Source organism: Hippoglossus stenolepis, chromosome 13 (assembly GCF_022539355.2).
Source record: "Hippoglossus stenolepis isolate QCI-W04-F060 chromosome 13, HSTE1.2, whole genome shotgun sequence".
Classification (NCBI taxonomy): Eukaryota; Metazoa; Chordata; class Actinopteri; order Pleuronectiformes; family Pleuronectidae; genus Hippoglossus; species Hippoglossus stenolepis.
Window position 1 is genome coordinate 17813341 of NC_061495.1, and position 23907 is coordinate 17837247.

Genomic DNA, 23907 nt, shown 5'->3' on the forward strand with positions numbered 1-23907 from the left:
ACTCGATTGGACCATGTATGTCCGAGATACAGAACCTCGTGTTTTGATGGCGTGTAATCAAACTTTGACGCCACGCCACGGTCACACCGTGTGACGGAAAATCGATCTTTGAGTTAGTTTGTATCTCCATCTTGTTGAGATGACACTCATCTCAATGAAGTTGATCTGATTGAAGTTGATCTGATGAAAGCCCTGGGACAAGTACGTCAAAGTAAAAATGTGAAAAATGGCCACTAAATGCAAAATGGCGGGCTTCCTGTTGCGTTTTTCATAATGCTCCTTGAGACTTTTTTGTGCGTCTGAACATGATACACCTGTGTATCAATTTTTCGTGAAGATCGGTCAAAGTGAACTCAGGGGCTGTGTATAGGTGGCGCTGTTGAGCCATTTTGCCACGCCCATTTCAAATTACGCCAGAATACGTACATTTCTCCAACTTTTGAATTTCCTGCAAAGTTTGGTAAGAAGTTGAGCATGTTAAAGCCCTCAAAAAGCCAATTCATTTGGCAGAGAATAAGAAGAAGAAGAGAAGAATCCTTTCAATTTCAATAGGGCCTCCCACCGTCGGTGCTCGGGCCCTAATAAGTGCAACAATCCCCAAACTCATCATGAAGCTCCATCATCTGCTCGAAAAGTCAAATATTCGTTTTAGTCTGAAAACTCCTGAACGCGTTTTTCGTCTGAACGCTTGCTGATTGGGTCTTTTCTGTCATGACGTACTCTTTGCTGATTTGCCAACTCCTATCACATGACGTCCATCCCGGAAGAAAACAACAATGAAGGTAGAAACCAACATGGATAACCAAACACAAGCGTTGCTGACTCTGTTGTCTCTGCTAACAGCTGTCGTGCAGTTAAACTCCGCATTTTATCACGCCACCACCGCGTACATGCGCAGGAGACGAGCCATCATTCGAGCCATCTGCGACAGCCCCCGTGTCCCGCGGCGCTTTCAGCCCGCAGCGGAGCGCCGTTTCTGGGTGAGACCGGGGAGAACGAGCGCCTGGTGGGATAACTTCACGAACGGGGTCGTGGCTCCAGAGGAATGGCGAGAAAACTTCGGGATGTCCAGGTCGGCCCTGATGCACCTGAGCGAGAGACTGCGGCCCCATGTGGAGGGAGCCGCGACTAAAATGCGGGCGCCCGTGGATGTTCTCACCAAGGTGGCGTGCACGTTGTTTTATCTGAACGACGAGGGGAGGCTCCGGAAAACCGCGAATGCGTTCGGGCTGTCCCGGCAGGTCGTGTCGGTCATCATCCGACGCGTCTGCAAGGCCATCACCGTCTTCCTGGGCCCGGACTACGTCAAGAAACCGAGCACGGAGCCTGAGGTGGAGGATCTTGTCGTCAACTTCCAGCAAACACACGGTCTCCCACAGTGCTTGGGAGCCGTCGCCTGCACCCACATCGAAGTGAAACAACCCACAGCGAACTCCACAGACTACATCAACACCAAGGGGGCATACTCTTTGAATGTCCAAGCCTTGTGCGACCACAAGTACTGCTTCATGGATGTGGTTGTGAAATGGCCTGGTGGTGTGCACGAAGCGCGTATGTTCACCAACTCCAAACTGTGCAGTGACCTGAAGGATGGGACGATCCCCTCCTGTCCTAAAGTGTTGGTGGAGGGCGAAGAGGCCGTCCCCGTGTTCCTTGTGGGTGATCCAGCTTATCCACTGATGCCCTTCCTCATGAAGGAATACCCGGATGGCGGAGTGACCCCACAGGAGCAGTCGTACGGGCTCACACTGTGCAAGGCAAACATGGTGATCCAGTGTTCGTTTGCACGCTTGAAAGCACGGTTTGCCGCCTTGAGGAGGGCCATGGACATAAACATGAACGATCTGCCTTTTGTCATCTACGCTTGTTTCGTGCTGCACAACTACTGTGAACTGCAGGGGCAGCCTGTGGATGACGAAAGCATGAATGCTGCTCTCCAGTACGACAGGGACTCTCAGCCACCCAGCACGTGTAGTAATTTGAGAGCAGACGACTATGAAGCTGAGGGGAAACGAGTGCGACGTGTGCTGACAACATTTCTTCACCCATAAAGTGATTTAAAAACTAGATTTGTGCCACATCTTCCGAGAGCAAAATGTTCTCCCTTTATACTTGGGTTATGTCCAGTAGTACCAGGGGTGCATATTTCATCTCATTGGTAACACACCAAAGGTCTTGGAAACCGGTTGAATATTCAATGAGTTATGAACATTTTAATCCTTGGTAAACCACCTGCCTTACATGTGCTTTAGAAGACGTGGCTGCACACGTACCAAGGTTAGATTTAATATTCAACTGTGAGGTAAAACAGCAACAAGATGCTGCCAGGTTGAATGAAAATGTGTTTTATTCTGCTGAGGGGTAGAATTAAAGCAACATGTCTGACACATTCTTTGTTTTTAGCTGCAGAGTTGCGACTAACTGGAGGTTAGTAACCACTGTGTGTGTGTGTGTGTGTGTGGGAAGGGCACTGGAGCAAACCGCTGCGAGGCAAATGAGAGGGAGTTTAATCTGCTCTATGTTGCATCTATAACCTCCTTGATATCCGCCACTGAGTAGTACTAGTACACTTTTGTGTGCTGGAGACTAAACCTCCTGCAGTCTTAATGTCACTGACTAAGGAGGCAGTGGTGGACTTTAAGAAGCAAAGGTCCTGAACCCAGTCATCATCAAGGGATCAGAGCTGGATGTTGTCCAGGAGTACAAGTACCTGGGCGTCCACATAGACACTTAGCTGGACACACATGCTGTGTAAGATACGTCAGAGTCGCCTGTTTTTCTCTGGCTCATGTCTGCAGATCCATTGATTTAGCAGATGTCTTATCACTGGTGGCCGGCGCCATTTTCTACGCTGTGGTCTGCTGACACTGAAGCCGTTTTTAGACTCGACCTCTGGAGGATGGACAGAGAATTATTTACGTCGGAACTTTCTTGGGAGGTGGTGCTGCAGGCAAAGGCAGGATCCGCTGCATAGATCACGTTCTTGTTTACAGGACATCAACACCATTGGCCCTTTAACCTAAAGCTCTTGTCTTCTTTGTCAGTGTCTTCTATGTTTGGCACCTTTTGAATCTCCTGCTGTATTCCCACATCTGCTCCTTCGGACATTGTGCAGACTTTTTACCAGGGGACTGGCTGGTGAAAGTCTGCAGATGCTGCCACGGACATTTGCGTTCACACATACATCCCCTCTTGAGAATGTCCTGACAATCTCCAGAGTTCAGCTTAACAGACTCAACAAGCTCTTCGGAACAGCTGGTTCTGTCCTGGGAGTGGAACTTCAGTCTTTGTTGGAGGTGACAGAGAGGAGGATGCTGAGGAAACTACTCAGTATTATAGACTGCCTCTCCACCCATGCATGCCACACTGATGTCACACTGCAGCACCCTCAGTGGTGGACTGAGACCAATGGCAGCACCACAGAACATCACAAGAAGTCTGTTCTTCCTGTGGCCATCAGACTGTACGACTCCTCCCCCTTCTGCAGGGAGGACCACTGATAATCAGACTCTTGGAAAATAATACCAACAATATATACAAAAGAAGCTTTTCTTTTTCATGTGCAATTTGACCACTCGTGCAATAATACTATTCTTTTGCACTGTGTAATATTAGTTTTTTTCCCATCATGTTTCAATATCGTGCAAAATTCCATATTATTTTCTATTTATCATTTCTGCTTACTGTGGCTTTTGTTTACTATTAGTTTGACTGTATTGTGTATCTTGCTTATTTAAATCTCACTGGTTCAACATTACTATGTACTTTTTATTTTATTAACAATTCTTAACAAGTCTTAATAATCTATTGCTTAATTCACTGTTTTATATTATACTGTAATCTTGGAGCAAGATGGAACAAGATTTTCCTTTGGGATTAATAAAATCTTATCTCTTCAGATGAATTTGATGATGTAGAAGCTACCTCATGAATACACATGAACATTCAAGCAAATTTGTGACAGGTTTCTAAATATCAAAAGAATGACATGAGAAGAATATTGTATCTTTGTTTATTAGAGAATTAGTAAAATATATTCAATGGGATCAAAATATATAGAAAACTAGAGCACCATTGTTATTCTGTAAATAGCTGATGGGATATCATAAGATGTGGTGCTGTGTTTCTTACTGACATAAAATTTAGTCTATACCAACAAGATTAATAATTGAACATTCTATAACTAATGTCAATTAATTATGTTCTATATTTCTGCAGAACTTTGACTGTAATCTATATATTAACTGCAGAATTATAACTATTCTTCAAACACACAAGAACCTTCACATTTTACAACTTTTTTGATAAAGATGCATTCGTGATTCTTATTGCACACAGAAAAAGCCCCCGGCCCTAATTTTTTGTAATATCTCTTGTCAGGTTACACATAAGAGTCCCCATAAAGGCAGCAGAACTAAGAGTATCAGAAATGCACATCTTCAAACTATGTTAGAATCGATACAGAGACATAAAATACCACGATGTCAAAAACACAGTAACAACTAGCTGCAATGCATTTTTAAGATAAAAAGTTATATTTGTATAATTAAAACTGTCTTTTGCCAGAACACCCAGATAAAGATCTGTCAGCTTGTTAAAACCTAAAGTACAGGAGAACCAGTATCACGCCCATGTTGATAAACAGTGATTCATCATCATTGATCCAGAGGCTGAATCTCCACTGAAAGCCGGCGAGAAACTCAACGCCGCCATTTATCTGTAAGGGAGGAAGAAATAATATTACCTGTTGGAATCAAGGTTTATTACTTGGACTTTGAAGATTAAAAACTGTATTTTTTTTAATGTTCTTACCTCTGGTAACCTCAAAGCAGTTCTCGCAGTGCACCATGCGGTTGTAGATCCACATGCTGTCCCCGGCCTTCATATGACCCAGAGTGCTGTTACACACCTCACACTGTTCACACACAAACAAACGCACACATGAGGGAAGAGATACACACTGAGCCACTGTTCAGCTGCACAGTCCCTCATAACATCTTGTCGCCAGCGGCAGAATGTAACTGAATACTCAAAATACTCAAGTACTACTTTACCTAAGTATTTTTATTTGGTGCAAATGTGTCTTCATCATTCATAGAACTACTGAACATTATGATGATTAACTAGAATTAGTTTTTATCTTAACCAGCAACATTAAAATGCCCCTGTGTACATTAATGCATCAGTAGTAACATATTTTAAAGCTAGAGCCTCCACCTCCTCTGCATAAATAGTACTTAAAGTAAACTTGCATTAAAGTATTTTGACAGTGTGGTATTGCAACTTTTGCTTTCATAAATGATCTAAATACGTCGTCCTACAACCGCTACACATTGCTGATTTATGTGTGTCTTTAATCTGCTCACTTTGAAGCAGGTAGCGTGGCAGTTGATCTTCAGGTCATCCAGGACCATCTTGGCGTCTCCAGTGAATGGCTTACGGCAGTAAGTGCACAAATCTTTCTCAAGCACCAGCCTGTGTGGAACATAGGTAAATAAAGTTCTTTATTTTATAACTATCAAAAGAATAGTAAGGATAGTTCATTCTTGACTTCGCGGAAGCAGTGGTTTGGCAAAACAAAAGCCAACGTACCTAATTATACATGAGTCTGGTAGATGGTCGATGACACTTCGGTTCAGACAAAGGTTGATAGATCTGAAGAACTCATATTCATGGTTCCAAGAGTTAAACCCATCTAACTATAGTGATCCTATGCCTTTTTCTAGTGCCACTGGCAGGTTGACATTTTTGGCTTTCAGTTAAATATCATGACAATTATTAATTGAACTGGTGCAAAAATTCGGTTCAGACATTCAGAATTTCGGACTTTTCTCCAGGTAGATACTTTTGGTTTTGAGTAAAACTGTTGAAATGCAGGATTTATTGTTTTGACATTAGTGATCCCTTAACTTTTCAGGAAACACCATCATCAGGCCAAAATGTCAATTAGCCCAAAACTTTAGTTTGTGAACAAATACGAGAGAAACTAATGTAACAGCCGTCAGCCTCAAGTGTAATTTGTGTCTTTAGTAACTGGGAATATATTTTAGCAAAACCAACTCGTCCAACATTAAGAAAGACATCGGACTTTTCCTACCTGTCAGTAGATCCGTACAAACTCTTGGTGGAGGACCTGGAGTAGGTTGAATCTCCTAGATTGTCATCTGACCTGCTGTGAGAATCACAGTTATCAGCTGGAGTCTTACTTTACTCTCATATAATGTATAACATACATCCACATTAAACCCATATCATCTGATACCTGCGGCTTCTGTACGATGATGATGATGATGAGTAGGCAGTGGGGCTGCTGATGCTGCGGTCATAGCTATACAAAGACAAAGTGAAGCACAGATCACACATGAGATTTAATCAATACAGAAGTAGAATGAAAATGAAAACATAATGACGTGAGGTGTTGGACGGCTCTGCGTCCTCCTACCTGCTGTCTGTTCTGGAGTAGGATTGACGGTCGCTGCTGTATGGGTCACTGTGTGTGCAATCACAGACCAGATTAGGAATAATAGAAAGTCTGCATCCATAGTGTCATCTGGTGTGTGTGTAACAGTGTGAGAGTAGTCAAATGAGTACCTGGGCGTGGTGCTGACGGTGTAGGAGGAGGTGCGGGTGGTGGGGGAATCGTCAGAGTACCCTTTGTAACTGTGTGTCAGAGGCAAAGGAATGAGTTGGGTACAAGCTGATTTGATTATTTTGGCCGATTAATAATAAAAAAACAGGAAGGTTGAGCAAAATATTCAAAGCATTTTTCAGATAATTCTAAATACTTAAAGACAAAATTACATATGTGGCAAAACGCCCCCTAGTGGTTCCTAGCTAGGGGCCTGAGCTATATTTTTCCACTCATACATGTTTATCTCTATTATTTTTAACTGCTTTAACTGCAACATGTTTACCTGCTTAGTCTTCCTGTGAAGGATGGTGATGTCAGAGTTGGGCTGTTGCTTCTAAATGACACAAAGGAAAATGTCAGAGGAAACCTGGTAATGTAGTAAATCTGCTGTACATAGAAAGACGCAGCACATTCTCCAACATCCATTCCCATCCACTCACCCTCTGCTGCTCTCCACTGTGACAGTCTCACTCCTCGTGATCCTGGAACTTCTGTGATAACAACAGTGTTTTGGGTTCACTGACAGAATAATTACATACTGGTTTTGTTAAGAGTTATTCATCTTAATTAGTATAGAGCTGTAAGTACATTTAAGTGCTTATTAATATGCATTATTTAAAAACATGAATACTTTATTTATCCATTCAAATAGTTCATAACAGTGATTTCAACTGTTGTTTTTGTTATTATCTGTTTATACACTACTATGCATGTCCAAAGGAGGGATTTAGCTGTCAAGAAATACATTAATAATTGCTTTTTTCTTTTTGTATATAATATTCTATCATGTTTTAAAACATGTATTAAACCTTTATTGTATAATTGTTTATTATAATTTTAGGGCTAATGAATAAAATTACACAATATGGGTAAGTTAAAGTAAAGTGTTGTCGATGAGATTAAGCAGGATCTCTCTGGTTTTATTAGTGAGTGCAAACATTACCTGTCTGTGAAATCGTCCTTGATAGCGCTTGGGATCAGTGTACTGTAGAGTTGGTCCTCAGCACTGCAGAGAAATAAATTCAGCAAAGTGTTAATAATGAATCATTAGTGGCAATAATATTAATGAATTATTTTTCCGTTATTATCGTTACTACAGGATGAAACTCACTCAGTGTCATTGCTGCTTCTCACTATCGAAGTCTGAGTTGTGGAGATGGTCCTTTTGCTGTAAAGAAGAAAATAGTACAGCTGATTAGTACAGTTAAAACTACTAATTGCCTGATGTCATGATCAATATAATTGATGGATTTGTAAAAGCATCACCTGTCTGTAGATGAGTAATCATCCTTGATGCCGGAGGGCAGGAGGGTGTCGTAAAGTTTCTCCCCCGCACTGCACAGAAATATATTAAAGACCGCTTCAATTATAGTGTCATGTATAGATTTGAGATTCAAATGTTATTCAATGATAACTTTTGTAACATCTGAAAAGATCTTACTCCTTATCGGTGGTAACAGTCGTCTCAGTCACTTTTGAGGTTCTGGTAGGTGTGATCTTTGAGTAAAGTCCCCTGTGTAGAGAAGATGTTGAAACTTATCTTTAATTCAACATTAGAGGATCAATCAAATCTATTTTCCAGCACTGTAACAGAACAGCAACAAGCTCACAGAGAGTGGAGCATGCATGCAGTCTCACTCCTCGTGATCCTGGAACTTCTGTGATAACAACAGTGTTTTGGGTTCACTGACAGAATAATTACATACTGGTTTTGTTAAGAGTTATTCATCTTAATTAGTATAGCGCTGTAAGTACATTTAAGTGCTTATTAATATGCATTATTTAAAAACATTAATACTTTATTTATCCATTAAGATGTATTTTATCAAATAGTTCATAACAGTGATTTCAACTGTTATGTTATTATCTGTTTATACAACAGCCCCTACTATGCATTTCCAAAGGAGGGATTTAGCTGTCAAGAAATACATTAATAATTGCTTTTTTCTTTTTGTATATAATATTCTATCATGTTTTAAAACATGTATTAAACCTTTATTGTATAATTGTTTATTATAAGTTCAGGGCTAATGAATAAAATGACACAATATGGATAAGTTAAAGTAAAGTGTTGTCGATGAGATTAAGCAGGATCTCTCTGGTTTTATTAGTGAGTGCAAACATTACCTGTCTGTGAAATCGTCCTTGATAGCGCTTGGGATCAGTGTACTGTAGAGAGCAGTGCAGAGAAATAAATTCAGCAAAGTGTTAATAATGAATCATTAGTGTCAATAATAATAATGAATCATTTTTCCGTTATTATCGTTACTACAGGATTAAACTCACTCAGTGTCATTGCTGCTTCTCACTATCGAAGTCTGAGTTGTGGAGATGGTCCTTTTGCTGTAAAGAAGAAAATAGTACAGATGATTCGTACAGTTTAAAACTACTAATTGCCTGATGTCATGATCAATATAATTGATGGATTTGTAAAAGCATCACCTCTCTGTAGATGAGTAATCATCCTTGATGCCGGAGGGCAGGAGGGTGTCATAAAGTTTCTCCTCCGCACTGCACAGAAATATATTAAAGACCGCTTCAATTATAGTGTCATGTATAGATTTGAGATTCAAATGTTATTCAATGATAACTTTTGTAACATCTGAAAAGATCTTACCCCTTATTGGTGGTAACAGTCGTCTCAGTCACTTTTGAAGTTCTGGTAGGTGTGATCTTTGAGTAAAGTCCCCTGTGTAGAGAAGATGTTGAAACTTATCTTTAATTCAACATTAGATGATCAATCAAATCTATTTTCCAGCACTGTAACAGAACAGCAACAAGCTCACAGAGGGTGGAGCATGCATGCAGTGGTAATTTGACATATTCTACCCCCCCCCAAAATATAATAGTAGACATATGTTTTCACCCTTGGCTTGAGGATTTGACTCGCTCAGTGAACGTCTCAGTCATAGTGGGAGATTTCATCACAGGAGAACTGCAAAATAACAATAACAACCAATTTTTATTTATCTGACACAAAGACTCAAAGTGCAGTAAAATAATCTGTGTGACGCTGCAGTGCTTTTTACCTGACACTCTGGGAGGTGGTGATGGTGGTCTCAGTGGTTTTGCCATCCTTGGAGAGGGTCCTGGTTGTGGTGCTGAAGGAAGAGACACACAAAGCTAAAGTTACAAAGTGCCTCAGTGTATTTTCTGTACGTTTCCTTGCTGGTTTGAGATATCTGTTGCGTACCTTGATTTTGGTTCCTCTGTAACAGAACTGGTTCTGTAGTGACATGATCAAAAAAAAACAATGTTACACATTATAGTGATACATGGAGCTTTGCATACAAAAATAAAATCACCAGACTTAGCAGGATTATTTGTGTTATTGTGGAAATTTACCTTTTGGTGTACGGGGATATGGACGTGCTGGAAGGGAGGGTGCTTCCAGTAGGAGAGAGGGAGACATTATTAAGCAACAGTACAGATTCAAATTACTGCAAGTGCATTGATTGGCAAAAAGACTATAATACTGTTTGCATTGTGTACCAACCTGCTCTTCGGCTCCTCCAGAGTTTCACTGAATCTGAAACGACGAGATCACAATCAATGTTTCTTTTCACAATCTGATCACATGACGTTTGCATAGAAATAGTAATGACATATATATAAAAAAATAGGTATCAGATGACAAGTACATTTAAAGAATCGTTACCTCTTGGAGAGAGCATTCACAGATGTTGTCGTGCTTATGGTTTTGGTGGTTTTTACTTCACTGCCTCCACTGTGAGCAAAGACAATGAATGACATTAAACAAAGAACTCAGTGGAGCACATTCCTCTGCCAAGGTCCAACAGTCCCCTTGAATTCAATCAAGCTACACTATACTTCACACTCTTAAATATCAGTTCCCAAAATGTGCCTAATTTGCTTTCCATCAAGATCCATGGATAATTCCCTGGGAAATCTAAACATATGACAAAATGACCTTGGAATAAATAAATAAAAATACGGGACCCGCCTCCCTGTGTAATCCTGCTCACAAACAAACAAACAAACCAACAAACAAACAGACAGGGGTGAAAATACAACCTCCTTGGCAGACATAATTTAAGAAAAATTATTCTTCCCGAAAGATGATAGCTTCCCATTATTTTGCCCTTTTTTGGAGGAATAGTGTTTTTACCTCACAACAGTCTCACTGGTTTTGTAACGGCCCAGAATAGATTTGCCAAAGTTTGGGTCGCGGCTGAGGGAGGAGAAAAAAAACAATAATTCACTCATACATTCAGAGATGATTCAACACTGCGACTTGCAAAAGGAATGTAGCAGGTCTTCTTTTTTTTAAGAAGGTGTAAACCGAGATGAACTACAAGTCACACCCAATAGTTTCGGAATGTTTGTGTAAGTTCAGTTCACCGCGTGGAATGTATGGAGTGTCTGTGCTGTGCGATTCCATTTACTTACTCGACATCTTCATCCTCTTCCTCGTCTTTTCTGATCCAGCTGCCGTCTTTCAGCAGGTTGGTGACCTTAGCTGCAAACACAAGGGAAACATGAGATCTATCACATATCATAAATACATATATCATAATTAACATTGGGCTCTGCTATATATATATATATATGTATGTATGTGTGTGTATTTTAGATTTTGTTTAAATTATTGGCACTACATGGAGTTTTAATAATTGATATTTATCAGTACTTACAAGTCTGATTCGTGTACCTGCTCATTTTGTTACTTCACCTGTAAGTGAGAAAGAACAAGAGGTGAATTCATCACATAATAACACTGCAGCACATTATCCACTAGGTGGTACTGTGGCCTGGGACCTTGCATATATACCATATAGCACCAGCTCTGTGTTGAAGTTTAACCTGAGGTCAAAAAACGCTTTTGGAATCAACGCTTTTCCTCTGCAGTGTCTCAGTATGATTTTCATCTCCTCACATGCACCCGGGTGCACATTTTCAGGCGCTTAGTCACGCTGTGGCAGGTTTGTCACGGAGGCTGCAGTGTATCAACCTAAACTCTGCTCAACCCCACACTCACAGTGATTAAGGACAGAACAGGTTTGTCTTGACCTGAACCCACATGAAGACACCCCCCCTCTCCACCTCCTCCATAACACACCTTCTCTAAACAGACCATTGTCAGCAAAACACAGGGGTGTACCCGTAACATGCCATTAGCTATTGATGATAAGGATCAGGATTTGACTACATGCACACTTTCGCACGAACACCTTCATAGCAGAGGCCTGATGACAGACATGAACAGTCGTGTGGAAAGTTGTAATGGCTATTTGGAAAAATTATATATAATTTTAAGACAGATTCAGTTAAATCTCTAGTTTCAAGATTTTATGGTTTGTAAGAAAAGAAAGTTGCTCCTGAGAATTATACAGTTATAATTCAAATGCCTTTTTCGATTCAGAAATCGTCCTTGATCTCCACAATTCTGCGTGCCAAATTATAATCTGGTTTGGTAACTTGAAAACTTTTACAAGACAGAACATGTTTTCAACTCAACATGTTAGAAAAATGTTTCATATAATTAAACTCGACAGCAATTCTGAGATTCATTTAAAGTCACGTTAGCAGGTTTGGACAGGAAATCCTAAATTATGAGATCGATTGTGTCATGTCCTTATGTCAAGTGTAAGACCGCATTTACATACTCAAAATATAGTCACTATAGAAGTACATTCTATCGTATTATCATCATCGTTGCATTAGTACATAATCTTCATACGTTATACCTGTGTTTCAGATTTTTATTTTTCCAAAATCATTACCAGAGATAAAATCATCTGTATTTTGTAAACCACATTGTCACATTATTGTAAATCACAGGCACGTTAATGGAAACTGACTGAGTGTGACTGAAAAAGTATTCTGCACTCACCTCCACGGGGGGACTCGCTGAAAGAGACTTAGTAGACTCTCACCACAGTTCGTGTCCGGACACCTGTTGATCTATCCGCAGTGTGCAATCCCACCCTTGTCTGCTGCTTTAATGCTGAGGGAGGAGATTCCTCTGACACCCAAGGGTGTGGCTTCACATAACGAATCAAAGAATACTCCCTCTCTGTGCCACTCTGGATGTTTCTCTGTCAGTCATCATCATTCATGCCTCATTACCTGCTCTGCTTTCTGTGCGTGTTTAAAAAAATTGACAGCTACATGGGTGGGGTGCTGAAGGACCTGCAATTCAACTTAGGTGTCAAGGAAGCAGAACTGAAAAATGCATTAGGATTTTTTACGACTTCCTCATTGAATGTAATGGAATATGATTTGAGACATAATTAAATAAGAAGATGCTATCCATATTCTGCAGGTAAAACTATTACATAATGTGTATTGAGGTTAAGCTCATGACTGATATACTACCTTGAATTTAACATAAGATGGACGACTGTTAAAGTATTACCCTGTGTATTAATATCCTTCTGACTTTTTAAATACACTACCTGGTTTACAGTGGCCTTTTACACACACACGCTAATAAAAGTACCGCGAGATAAGGCGCTTTCAACTTGATTTTCACGCTCAGGTTAAAGGTTTGGTTGAAGTCCGAGGAGTCATAATATCCCCGACTTTGAATGAATCTTCAGCTGAATGACATTTAATACCACAAATAATAATAATTACAAGACCTTTCAAACTTTCAAACGCACAGGTCTAAATAATCAGCAGTGGTTGTAAAACTCAAACGACAACCAGGCCTAAACCTGCATGTCATGTTGTCAGGGAGTGCCGTGTTTTATGCGATCAAAGGTATGAAAGGTGCATAGCATGCCAGGGTGTGACAACACACAGGACTGATAAGTGCGCCCCTCCTAGTCACAATGACAGCACGAAAGGAATGCAGACTTCTCGAAGTGACAGAACTACGAGGGGGAAACACCATATGTTCAATCACTTGCCTTTAACTGATCCAGAAGAATGGATGTGTTTGTCATCAGCTGAATAAAGCGTGTTCATAGAATTAAAGGGGAAAAGTCAACCACAAACTACCTCAATGAAACATATTGGCAATATTGTCATTCATTCATTCATTCATTACATTACATTGCATTTCATTTAGCTGACGCTTTTATCCAAAGCGACTTACAATAAGTGCATTCAACCATGAGGGTACAAACCCAGAACAACAAGAATCGAGAAAGTACAATTTCTTCAAGAAAGCCAGACTACAAAGTGCTATAAGTAAGTGCCATTTAAGTGCTACTAAATTGTTAGTTTAAAAATGTTATTCAAGGTATAGTCGGAAGAGGTGTGTTTTTAGTTTGCGGCGGAAGATGTGTAAACTTTCTGATGTCCTGATGTCATTGAGGAGCTCATTCCACCATTTAGGAGCCAGGACAGCAAACAGTCGTGATTTTGATGAGTGTTTAGCTCGCAGTGAGGGAGCAACAAGCCGATTGGCCGAAGCAGAGCGGAGTGAACGGGCTGGGGTGTAACGTTTGACCATGTCCTGGATGTAGACTGGACCCGATCCGTTCGCAGCACGGTACGTAAGTACTAATGTTTTGAAACGGATGCGGGCAGCAACCGGTAACCAGTGAAGGGAGCGGAGGAGCAGAGTAGTGTGAGTGAATTTAGGTTGAAGACCAGTCGAGCTGCTGCAGTCTGGATGAGCTGCAGAGGTCGGATGGCACTAGCAGGTAGACCTGCCAGGAGGGAGTTACAATAGTCTAGGCGTGAGATGACCAGAGCCTGGTCCAGAACCTGAACCGCCTTCTGAGTGAGAAGGGGACGTATCATCCTGATGTTGTACAGCATGAATCTACAGGAATGTGTTGTTATTCATCAGTCAATAGTAATAGTCAATAGTAATCTGCTGCTTTGTACGATACAGCTTTATAAACACAAGTGGAGATCACTGACACTGGGTGGTGCCAGATCCATAAAGGTGGAAATAGCAATACTGATAATTAAATATAAATAATTCAAACTGTTCTACTATGGTGAATAGAAGGGAGCTGTTATATCAGGACAACTAATTGTATTGATAAATCAAACCTAAATAGATTTTTACCAGCCCTCATTCCTGGATGTGTTCATGTCAACTTGATTTCATCTCCACCACTTCAGCTCATGTTTGTGTCCTGACCCATGATGACATCATCTTGGCCCACATACAATGCCAATCCTCCCTCCATCCTCCCTCCTGCAACTGGACAGAGCTGTGACAACCAGGGGTTAACAGTGAGCCACCTCTGAACGCTGAGAGCTGCATCTCCACCAGCTCAACGCCAAATCCTCCTCGTTTTATAACCTTCTATCTAAAAGGCCACTGAGGGAGGGAGGGGTGATGATAACAGCAGTTTGTTATCCAGCATATTTATGATGCTTTTACAACAGATTATTACTGCACACTTCGACTAAAACTCCTCTTCACCTCATGTTTCACACTGAACATCTAATGGCGCGACCCCTCAGTTTTTATGCTCATAAATTCTGCTGTTGGAGACTCAGTTGTCATCACTGATACATGCTCGTGCTCTGATACTGCGCATGATAATCTGTGAATGCTTCCTGGGTTGCTATGAGGAGAGACTGTGGACCGACCCCTCTCTCATCATTGGACTATTGCAAAGCCTTGCAGCCAATAAAGCACCACTAGGGCCTGTGTAAATCTCTCTCTCTCTCTCTCTCTCTCTCTCTCTCTCTCTCTCTCTCTCTCTCTCTCCCAATATATATGCTTCCACATATACATCCACATATACCACCTTTTTAAAGAGATTATATTAGATTTGAATTTGAATATAGGAAGATCCAGTTGATTAAAGCGTTTGAAAAATCCACTCACATGTTCATACATGTTCTCAGTCAGACGTAGAGCATCTGTGTGTCATATTATATGTATTTCTGTGGAATCTGTGCCTGCTTCCTGTGTCGCTTTGCGGGGTATTTTGGTCTTGACTGACATTTTGACTGATGTCGCCCAACTCACAGTGTCTCCTGGTGCCCCCCCTGCAGTGTTTCAGCTTTTTCTCCACTGTTGTCGCACCCTCGTCAGTATGGCAAATGAAAAATACATGTACTGTCATCATCATAATCAGCATCTTGCATTGCTGAGGCACTTCAGTATCCCCATGTCATTAGATATTTTATGCATTAACCCTCAAAATATTGTACATTTAGTATTTCCCTGAGTGTGAACCACATCATCTACAGTCTATATATTCTGTTTACATTGTATATATTGTCTCTATTTTATACTTATGGTCTTTTGTGTGTTTTCTTATTTATTACTTTTGCTGATGTCTCTATTTTGACTGTCCTCTTACTGCTGTGACACAAATATAGTGAACTATAATGATCATATAGTGTGTTTGTTGTATCGCTGAGTGTGAACCATATCCTCAGTATTCTACATATTTTGTAAATATATTTATAATTTATATATATTCTTAATAGTTCCTTGTGTTTATAGGCTAGTGCGTGTTTACTTGTTTATTACCTTCATCGATGTCATTATTTTGACTGTCCTCTTTGTGGCTGTAATGTGGCAAATGTCCCCATTGTGGGAATAATAAAAGATAATCTTGTCTACCTTATCTTATCTTACTTTTTAAAAAAGCACAGTAGTGTCTATGTGGGCCTCGACTGAGGTCTGCATAGTGAAGACCACTGTAACACTCAAGATGATTGAATGTGAAGGAGGCTGCAGCGCTTGTGCAAAACTAATGAGTTCAAAGGGCAACACCTCGCAGTTTCTCTCACTGGAGGATGAAGCCCAATGAAAACACTGAGCATTATCATTATTATTATTATTCCAGGAAGCTGCTGTTAATTGATTGTAAGTGTGACTGCATTTCATCGCTTTTAAGCATCACACTGTGCCAATTTTAGATCAAACTGGGAGGGGCTGTGGATGAACCCTCTGCAAATTAAATGTGCACAATCAAAGTGTCATGCAACATAGAAAAACAGCAGCATAGGTTTCTATCACGTGTCTGCAGTGCTATCGTCCACTTCCACTGATGTCAAACAAGAAACATGATCATAAATGAAACGAGCTGCGAACAGGGGAGGTCATTGTTCGGGTAGAAATCAATGATAGCTCGGTTTTGCTCGTATGAAAATATCCCGGCATGCTAGCGACGCAAGACTCCGCCAGGGAGGGGAGGGATGATGGAGCTAAGATGGCAGCCCAGCTGAGGGTGCTGCCTCTCCGGGGTCAAGAAATAATCAAGCAGCGACTGAGACCCAAACAACCATAGGGTGGATTTTTTCCCCTGGAAAATAGCGGTTCTGTTTATCCCACCAGATATTTTGTGATGGCTCGGTGAGACTCATTCTTCGGGGCGACGGGCACCGTGTTGACGCCGAGGCTGGATCGGAAGACCGTAGTTGCGCCACCGGATTGGCTTCAATTTGCGCTAATAACCGTGGATGCTAATTGTGGTTTTTCCCCGCAACTCGGAGCGAGCAGATGATGTAACATGTGGCGGATTTAACAATCGAGCGGACCCGCTTCTGATGGCTACATGTCACCTGGTCGTGTCGTGTTTTGAGTGATATATGCATTGTTCTCCAAGACGATGATGTGTGCTGCTGCGGCAGCGGCCGCCGGCGGTGGGATCCTGCCCTCCGCATCACCGTCCATGGGGCTGGGTGTCCGGGTCAATTCTGGAGCAGGAGCCGAGCTTTCAACCATCGGTACGGGCATGGGTTCCTGCCCGACGCCCGGAGCCCAGTCGGACTGTCGGACTCGGTACCAGCTTCTCCTCTCGGGACGAGCCCTGGCCGAAAGATACAGGCGGATTTACACGACCGCTATCAACGATAAAGAGCAGGGGTTGAATCAAGGAAGGTGAGTGATTTACGTGGGAAAAGACAGAGATGTCTGCCGGAGCTGGTCTGTCATTTGTGCTGCTAACCGAGCTAACGACCGTAGGCTAACATTAACCCTTGCTAAGCGGCACGTCGGAGCACCAGCAACACTCAAATTAAAACACATTCATGGCTCGTGAGTTAGTTTAACGCGTGTCACTGCATACATTGTTTGAAATGCTAACTACACACCAGGGGCTCCACGGTTTGGACGAACCGTTCTACGAGGATCGGCTTTGCTAGGTAGCATTTGGGCTTTGACTTCCCTAGCTTATCCGTGTCATCTAAGCTAACGTTGCTTTAGTTAACCCCTGCGCCGGGGATTTACACCACGGCTGCTCTCTGCCTGTACACCGTGTTTCAGCCTCACATCGACCGACACACTGTAATAAACTGTAAAGAAAAATGTGCATTCATTCATATATCGCCATATAGCCGGAACAAGCTAGCTGGCTAACTGTCATGACAGCAGGTTGACAATTTGTTTTGGGTAAATAGCTGCTACCTAGCTAAACGTAAACAAACGTATGGCTAGTGCAATACTTAAATTAGCTTGTTAGCCATTTCAAACTCGCATTGCTAACATTGTCATCACATTGTACACGACCTTACTGGGACTTTAATATAATTTTAGCAGTGTATATTCAGGCCCACTACCCGGTAACGTTTCGATAGCTAGCCCGTTCGCATCAGCCCTTCCCCAGGTTATGCTAACGTTTTACTTGGGTAGTACAAAATGTGTTTTAAAGCAGAGCTCATACAACATGCTGCTCTTTTCACGTTATAGCCATGTTTCTGGAGGAGGATGAACTCGTTTGTTTTTTACGACACCAGCGGTAAATGCAGTTACGTCATTGTCAGTCAGGTTGTAGTCTTGAGTAGCTGGGTCGTTGCAGCATCCTCCTCCCTCGTAAACAGATCTGTTTTTGCCTCAGACAGCCATTTACAATGCCTGCTTCAAAACGTGGGCCAGTACACTCGCATCCACATGCAAAAAGAAAAAGTTTGGGCCACCGAGACAAATCCAATCCTATCAAATATACTTAATTGTCCCCATGGAGAAAGCAGCAGAACAGTACATTGGGCAACAAACAACAAAGAAACAGTAAACAAGGACATATCGTGTAAGACCCAGAACAATTATGCAGAGTAAAAGTGAGTTGAATATAGCACCTGCCCTAAATACACTAAAAAAGATGGCACACTAAAAGGATATAACGCATAAAAGATGAAAAACAAAACTGGTATTAAAATCTAAAAACCAGAGTGTAAAATGTGCCAGACAAAGTGCAAAGGTTACTGAGACATGATGTGATGGACGTTGTGTCTTACACTTAAAGGCTCTGTAACGTCTACCTGAAGGTAACCAGTCAAAATCAGACAAACAGAATGCGTGACGGGTCATTAAGGATCCTGTGTGCGCGTCTGGCCACAGAAACGTCGTCGATGATCCGAAGGGAAGGATAGTTCTTTTTTGCCCATCACCTTCATATCTGTTGGCACAATCCCTGTGGCAAAATGCACTCTTATTATAATTAATGATCTTGAGAAAGACAAACACAAACTGTAATTGGGACACGTGGGAGACAAAGTTTGGGCACCCTGCTAAGTGTGTGGGTGGAAATCTTCAGTTTTGGGGTTTATGTGGCAGCTACCGGCACAGGAAACATCTGCACAGATGGAGGGAGGAAAGGATGCCACCAACTATCTGTACATTTGTGATGCAAATGTAATGCAGCAATTCGTCAAAAACGAAACCGAAGCTTCCTCAACAAGGCAATGATTCACAGCACGCCTCATAATCCACCATGAGCTACACCAAGGTTCACAAGCTGAAAGTATAGGGGTGACCCTCGCAGTTCCTGGACTCAGATAGATATTAAACATGCTGTGTGTGCAAGACGGCCTAAAAATATCTCAGCCCTCGAATTGATCTGCAAGAAGAAGGAGTGGGCGAAAATTCCCAAATCAAGAATAAAGAGGCTTCTACTACAGAATGGGTTTGCAAGCTGCGATATCTGCCATAAATAAATAAAATATGTAAATTGTCCTGGGGTGATATCCTGGGGTCTGTGATATGCGTCACTAAATTGATGAGTGCTTTTATCAATGGTCTGCAGACTTGGCTGGGGCAACTATCTAGCAACACAATGCTTTGTTCATTATGATACGTTGTGACATAATTTTCCTGTATTATAAAATTGCAGCACCTGCCATTTGGATATTTCATTTAATATCATTCCATCATAATATTATGATTTCGATAACATATTTCTTTCCCATAACCAGCTGCATTCTTAATCAACATCCATATTATCTCATAGCAATCTTTCTTTGATTTAATGGAATAGTCTTAGACTTTGTTTTGGACTGTTGAATGGGATCTAGAAAACTTTAATTTTCACATTTTATAGATGATATGAAGATGAAAGTTGCAGCCCAGGTCAGATAAATAGAATCTTTAGGGAATTAATTTGGAAGCCATTTCATATAAATGAGTGCCAGTTTTATATTCCCTGATGGATTTGTAGATATTACCAGTCTGAACAGTGGACAACATTATTATACTGTATTAACACTTATAAAATTGCCACATTTAAGTGTGATGAAAAACAATGATCTAAGTGAAAGATAATCCAAACAAATAAAATGATAAATGTTTTTTCACCGTAATCATGACCAGCTCAAAGAAAAATGTGGCGACATTACCTCAGCACAAGCTTTTCATCATTATGATAAAATGAATTATTTTACGTGTTGCTTTAAACATACATTATAAATTGAAAGATTTAGTGATCACTTTTTACTTTCAGGGGAAAAAAGGCTTTGAGTAAGAAGAAACTGAAGAGGCGACAGAAAGTCAAGTCAAAAGTGAAATCAAGAACAAAGGTAAGAAATGTTTTACTGTCAAATATATTACACAATTCTACACTTGTGCTTCTGTGTAATGGTATACAATTGCTATATTTACATTCAGATATTAATAATTGATGTGTTTTGATGGCTTGTAAGGCCAAGGCTACACTGTACAAGGCCCTCAAAAACCGTGGAGGTAATGATTGCAATGTTGAATCACAAATGGGTACATTATTCAACATCCTCAGTACTTAAACTATATCATAGACTAATCTTTGACAAATGTCGATTGTAGTATTTTGCTTTTTGAAAATGATAACATGACGGTTTTTATTCGCAACTTTCAAAGCAGTAGGTGTGCATTGGTTATTCCTTATAGCTGGTCGGACTATTTAATGAATTTAACTGATTGTAATAAGATTAAAGATAAAGTTAGATCATCTTAAGTCTCAAAGGTGTTTGGCAGAGTCATTTTCTTTTTTTGGTGGCGTTGGTCAGGTGCCAGGAAGCTCATGCACACATGAAGCCAGAGATTTGGACAGACAGAAAACGAGACAAATGGGAGTGGCTCTGGCTTGTGCACGATGTCCTGTTGCCGAGCGACCTAATGTGTTCCACGTTTCCACGGCAACAGCTACCGGCCTCCATCTCCCCCATCCGAAGCGGGAGCCGTAGTCTGTGTCAGAGGATGTGGTTGTATTTTTTTGCCTCTGCTGTATACTTGGCATGGACAACATAGGTTGACTTGTCGATCCCCAATTTATGTCAACATAATCCACTAAGATTACATCGACTCATCCCGTTGTTGTTTTCCTCAGAGTGAGAGAGCAGCCTGCTCTATGGTTGCTCTGTAATGCTGTTAGTCACTGCTTGCATTTAACCTTATTATATACATTTTTCCCAGCAGCTTGCAGACAGAGGCTAGAGAGATGTGATATTAGATAGTAACAGAAAAGGACAGTTATTCAGTGTAGAGTGAGCTAGTCAGTTATTTTCTCTCCAGATTGACTTGCTCAGCAAGTTGAACATTATCCGATATTATTTTTTAGGGGCAGAGAAGAGAGCCCGAGACAAGGCAGGCAGGCAGGCAACCAGGCATAAAAACATGGGTAGTTACACAGGCAGTCATGCTGTATTTGTATGTCTTGTCCTCACTATTGCTCTGTCATGCCTCTCACTCCGACACAGTCAGACAAGAGTGTGATTTCAAAGTGCCTCCTCTCCACCTTTTTTGTCTGCCTCTGTGTCTCTACACATCTGAAAGGGGAGGCAGAACAAAAGACAGAGCATAAACACTTATCATCCCAATGAAGGTGGTGATGTAACGTCTAGTGTACAGGGACATGAGTGATTTATCTTTTTTCAAAAACTATAATTATCATAATAATGTAATTGCACAAAATTATACATCTAATAGAAGAACTCGTCGGATGACCACTGGTTTGCCCGGGGACTGTTACACTTGATTGGCTGTTTCTCTTTCAAAATGGTTTGGCACAAACCGTTATTATTAAGTCATAAGGAAGGGGATGCCAGAAAGAGATAAGGAACAAAATCGGATTTCATCATTATAATTTGATAGCAATGCAGCAGTTTAGCTGTTGCAAGATGGCTCACATGCAATTTTCACGTGATTTGCAAAATTTGTTGTTGTGCCAGTAATCCCAGTTTCCTTCGGTATATCTGGTGCTCGACTTATTGGGGGTCTTGTCACAAATTGGAAAATGATCCCAGACTCAAATTTTAAACATCATGCTTGCGTTGTGGTAACTCGTTAGCCTCCCATGTGCTCATGTGTCCTAGCGTCAGTGCTGGTAATGTCAAAAGAGAGATGTGCGCACACAAATATTATTAAGATTAAAAGTGTCCTAATCTGCAATAACTAAATAAGGTTAATGGATAATGAGTATTGTTGATTTATTATTTCTTCTTCTATGGGCTATTGGTATTTTTGTGGTAATGCATTAATAATAATAAAAAATAACGCAGCATTTGAATACTGATTTGGACCTTGATTACCATGGCAACAGTCTAAGATAAGCACATTTAGGACAGCCTATACTAGATGGAGAAACAAATGAATAAGACAAGTTAAATCAAATTAAATCGTACATACAACTGTATGTCTATATGGATATATACACTAACTGTTGAGTTAGTTTTTTTTGCTGTAGTATCTGAAAAATTAGCAATCTTTACATATGAGGGGTAGAAGTCATTGTGTGCATATACAGCTTTAACATAACACTTGAGTAACATAGCTAAGCATCTTTGTCTTTGAGAAATGAACCTACATTTCCTCTTTATCTTTCAGAGGAAATGATGACAAACTTGACTTGAACATATGGAGAGTAACGAGCTGCTGAAGATGTCTTAAGTGCGGTCAGGGGCTTCATACCAGTCCTTTTCCAAAGCTTTTAGATGGCCATTAAATAATCATTTCAGCACAGGCAGAAACACAAAAGAAACGATCAGATGACCAGTAGTAAGAAAAGAAAGTGAACTCTGTGCAATTATGTCGTTTTCTGAATTAACTGGGTCATAAAATGCAATCTGATGGTCTAAGTAAGAAGTATTGACAAACACATTAGTCTGAAGTTAATAAAGCACAAACAGTTATAATGTTTTGTGTCTTTACTGAATACATTCCTTAAACATTCGGTGCTGGTGGAAAAAACAAGTGAAGCCTTGGATTTAGTTACTGGTCAAAACCTCTTTTGGCAGCAATAACCTCAAGCAATCTCCTTCTGCAGCTAATAGCAATTTTGTACCGTTCCTCCTCACAGAACCTCTTCAGCTCATCCATATTCTCAGGATGTCTGCTCTGAAATGCTCTTTTGAGGTCATTCCACAGCAGCTCAGTGATTATTTATTTTTACATCCTTAAAAATCTACTAAGGATTTTAGCTTTAAATGCTTTCAAAAAATGGAGACAACCAAAATATTGAAAAATCCATGAAAAACCAAGCACATAGGATCTTAGTAGGGGCCCCCCTGGTATGTGTCGGCTAAAAATGACTGAGCTTCCTATCTTAGTACTTTGGATTGTACTCCACCCTTTTGTTTTGCTGTTATCGCCCAAGAAACCAGTTTTTCTCTTGCATGCTGCTTTGGGTTTATAAAGCATTTCTACATTTTAGATTTAAGTGCTCATTCGAGGCAATCCCCTCCTCTGTGAACGCTGTACAATCACTTTGTCACAAATGCTACATTAGCAGCAAGCAAGAGAGCGGTAGACTGCACTGTTGGATGAGAGGGAAGCTAATATCCTCCCTGGTGGTTTGAGTTGAGAATGAATAACCCCTCTCCCCCAAATAGATGACATCACTCTCTGATGATTGTGATGCCAAAAGCGCAGCACTGAGAGAGAGGCCCAATCGATCAATACGGTTCTCTAGAGGTTGCCCCAGGACTGTAGTTAAAAAAGGCCTTGTGTGGCCTGATAGGGAAAAGCTTATCAATTAGTTAGTTCATCAAGTTTCTCTGTGGAGTGTACTTCCTGTAATCATAATGATTATTTGTACGTAAGCGTTTGAGCTTTTCTGTAACGGTTTTAATGTACATTTCCCCCAATGGCTTTTCCAGCTCGTTTATACCTAATTAAGTTTGACTCAATATCACAAATA

The 23907-nt window shown here is 40.8% G+C and overlaps 3 protein-coding genes across 27 annotated transcripts in view; 2 read left to right on the forward strand and 1 right to left on the reverse strand.

Moving 5' to 3' along the window:
• The first annotated feature begins 890 nt into the window (after positions 1-890).
• On the forward strand, positions 891-3500 carry LOC118120265 (putative nuclease HARBI1). Its single transcript, XM_035175053.1, has 2 exons — positions 891-1939; positions 3218-3500. Exons 1-2 carry the CDS (start codon positions 891-893, stop codon positions 3498-3500), a joined length of 1332 nt encoding a protein of 443 aa, XP_035030944.1.
• Positions 3501-3996: 496 nt separating this feature from the next.
• scel (sciellin) lies at positions 3997-12614 on the reverse strand. Of its 6 annotated transcripts, none has more exons than XM_047342689.1 (27): positions 12486-12614; positions 11287-11324; positions 11042-11111; positions 10761-10823; positions 10290-10358; positions 10128-10160; positions 9977-10018; positions 9825-9857; positions 9661-9732; positions 9498-9566; positions 9249-9320; positions 9074-9142; positions 8918-8974; positions 8759-8812; positions 8073-8144; positions 7898-7966; positions 7743-7799; positions 7575-7616; positions 7072-7122; positions 6915-6965; positions 6592-6660; positions 6443-6490; positions 6263-6328; positions 6098-6172; positions 5367-5475; positions 4813-4915; positions 3997-4717 (listed from the first exon to the last, which is right to left on the reverse strand). In XM_047342689.1, the coding sequence occupies exons 2-27, from the start codon at positions 11309-11311 to the stop codon at positions 4701-4703; spliced, it is 1557 nt and encodes a 518-aa protein (XP_047198645.1). In that variant the 5' UTR covers positions 11312-11324; positions 12486-12614; the 3' UTR covers positions 3997-4700. The 6 variants fall into 6 exon arrangements, with proteins under 6 accessions (XP_047198645.1, XP_035031022.1, XP_035031021.1 ...); XM_035175131.2 differs by having other exon boundaries at positions 6098-6169; positions 7575-7637; XM_035175130.2 differs by having other exon boundaries at positions 7575-7637.
• Positions 12615-16689: 4075 nt separating this feature from the next.
• The window catches only part of mycbp2 (MYC binding protein 2), a 58347-nt gene continuing 51129 nt past the window's right edge, over positions 16690-23907 (forward strand). For 19 of the 20 annotated variants that reach the window (XM_035175330.2, XM_035175331.2, XM_035175341.2 and 16 more), the window contains exons 1-2: positions 16690-17405; positions 20239-20314. In XM_035175330.2, coding sequence (XP_035031221.1) covers positions 17134-17405; positions 20239-20314 — 348 coding nt within the window. In that variant the 5' untranslated portion in view covers positions 16690-17133. The remainder of the gene's footprint in view (positions 17406-20238; positions 20315-23907) is intronic. The other variant, XM_035175351.2, reaches the window with a different exon arrangement.

Coding starts and splice junctions, on each gene's coding strand:
- scel (XM_035175130.2), bottom strand. CDS start 11,311: ATGAGCAGGTACACGAATCAGACTT. Junction 10,019..10,127: donor CTGGAGGAGCCGAAGAGCAG/GTTGGTACACAA, acceptor TCCTACTGGAAG/CACCCTCCCTTCCAGCACGT. Junction 7,967..8,072: donor ACTGTTACCACCGATAAGGA/GTAAGATCTTTT, acceptor ATTTCTGTGCAG/TGCGGGGGAGAAACTTTACG.
- LOC118120265 (XM_035175053.1), top strand. CDS start 891: ATGCGCAGGAGACGAGCCATCATTCGAGCCATCTGCGACAGCCCCCGT. Junction 1,940..3,217: donor AGCATGAATGCTGCTCTCCA/GTACGACAGGGA, acceptor GACAATCTCCAG/AGTTCAGCTTAACAGACTCA.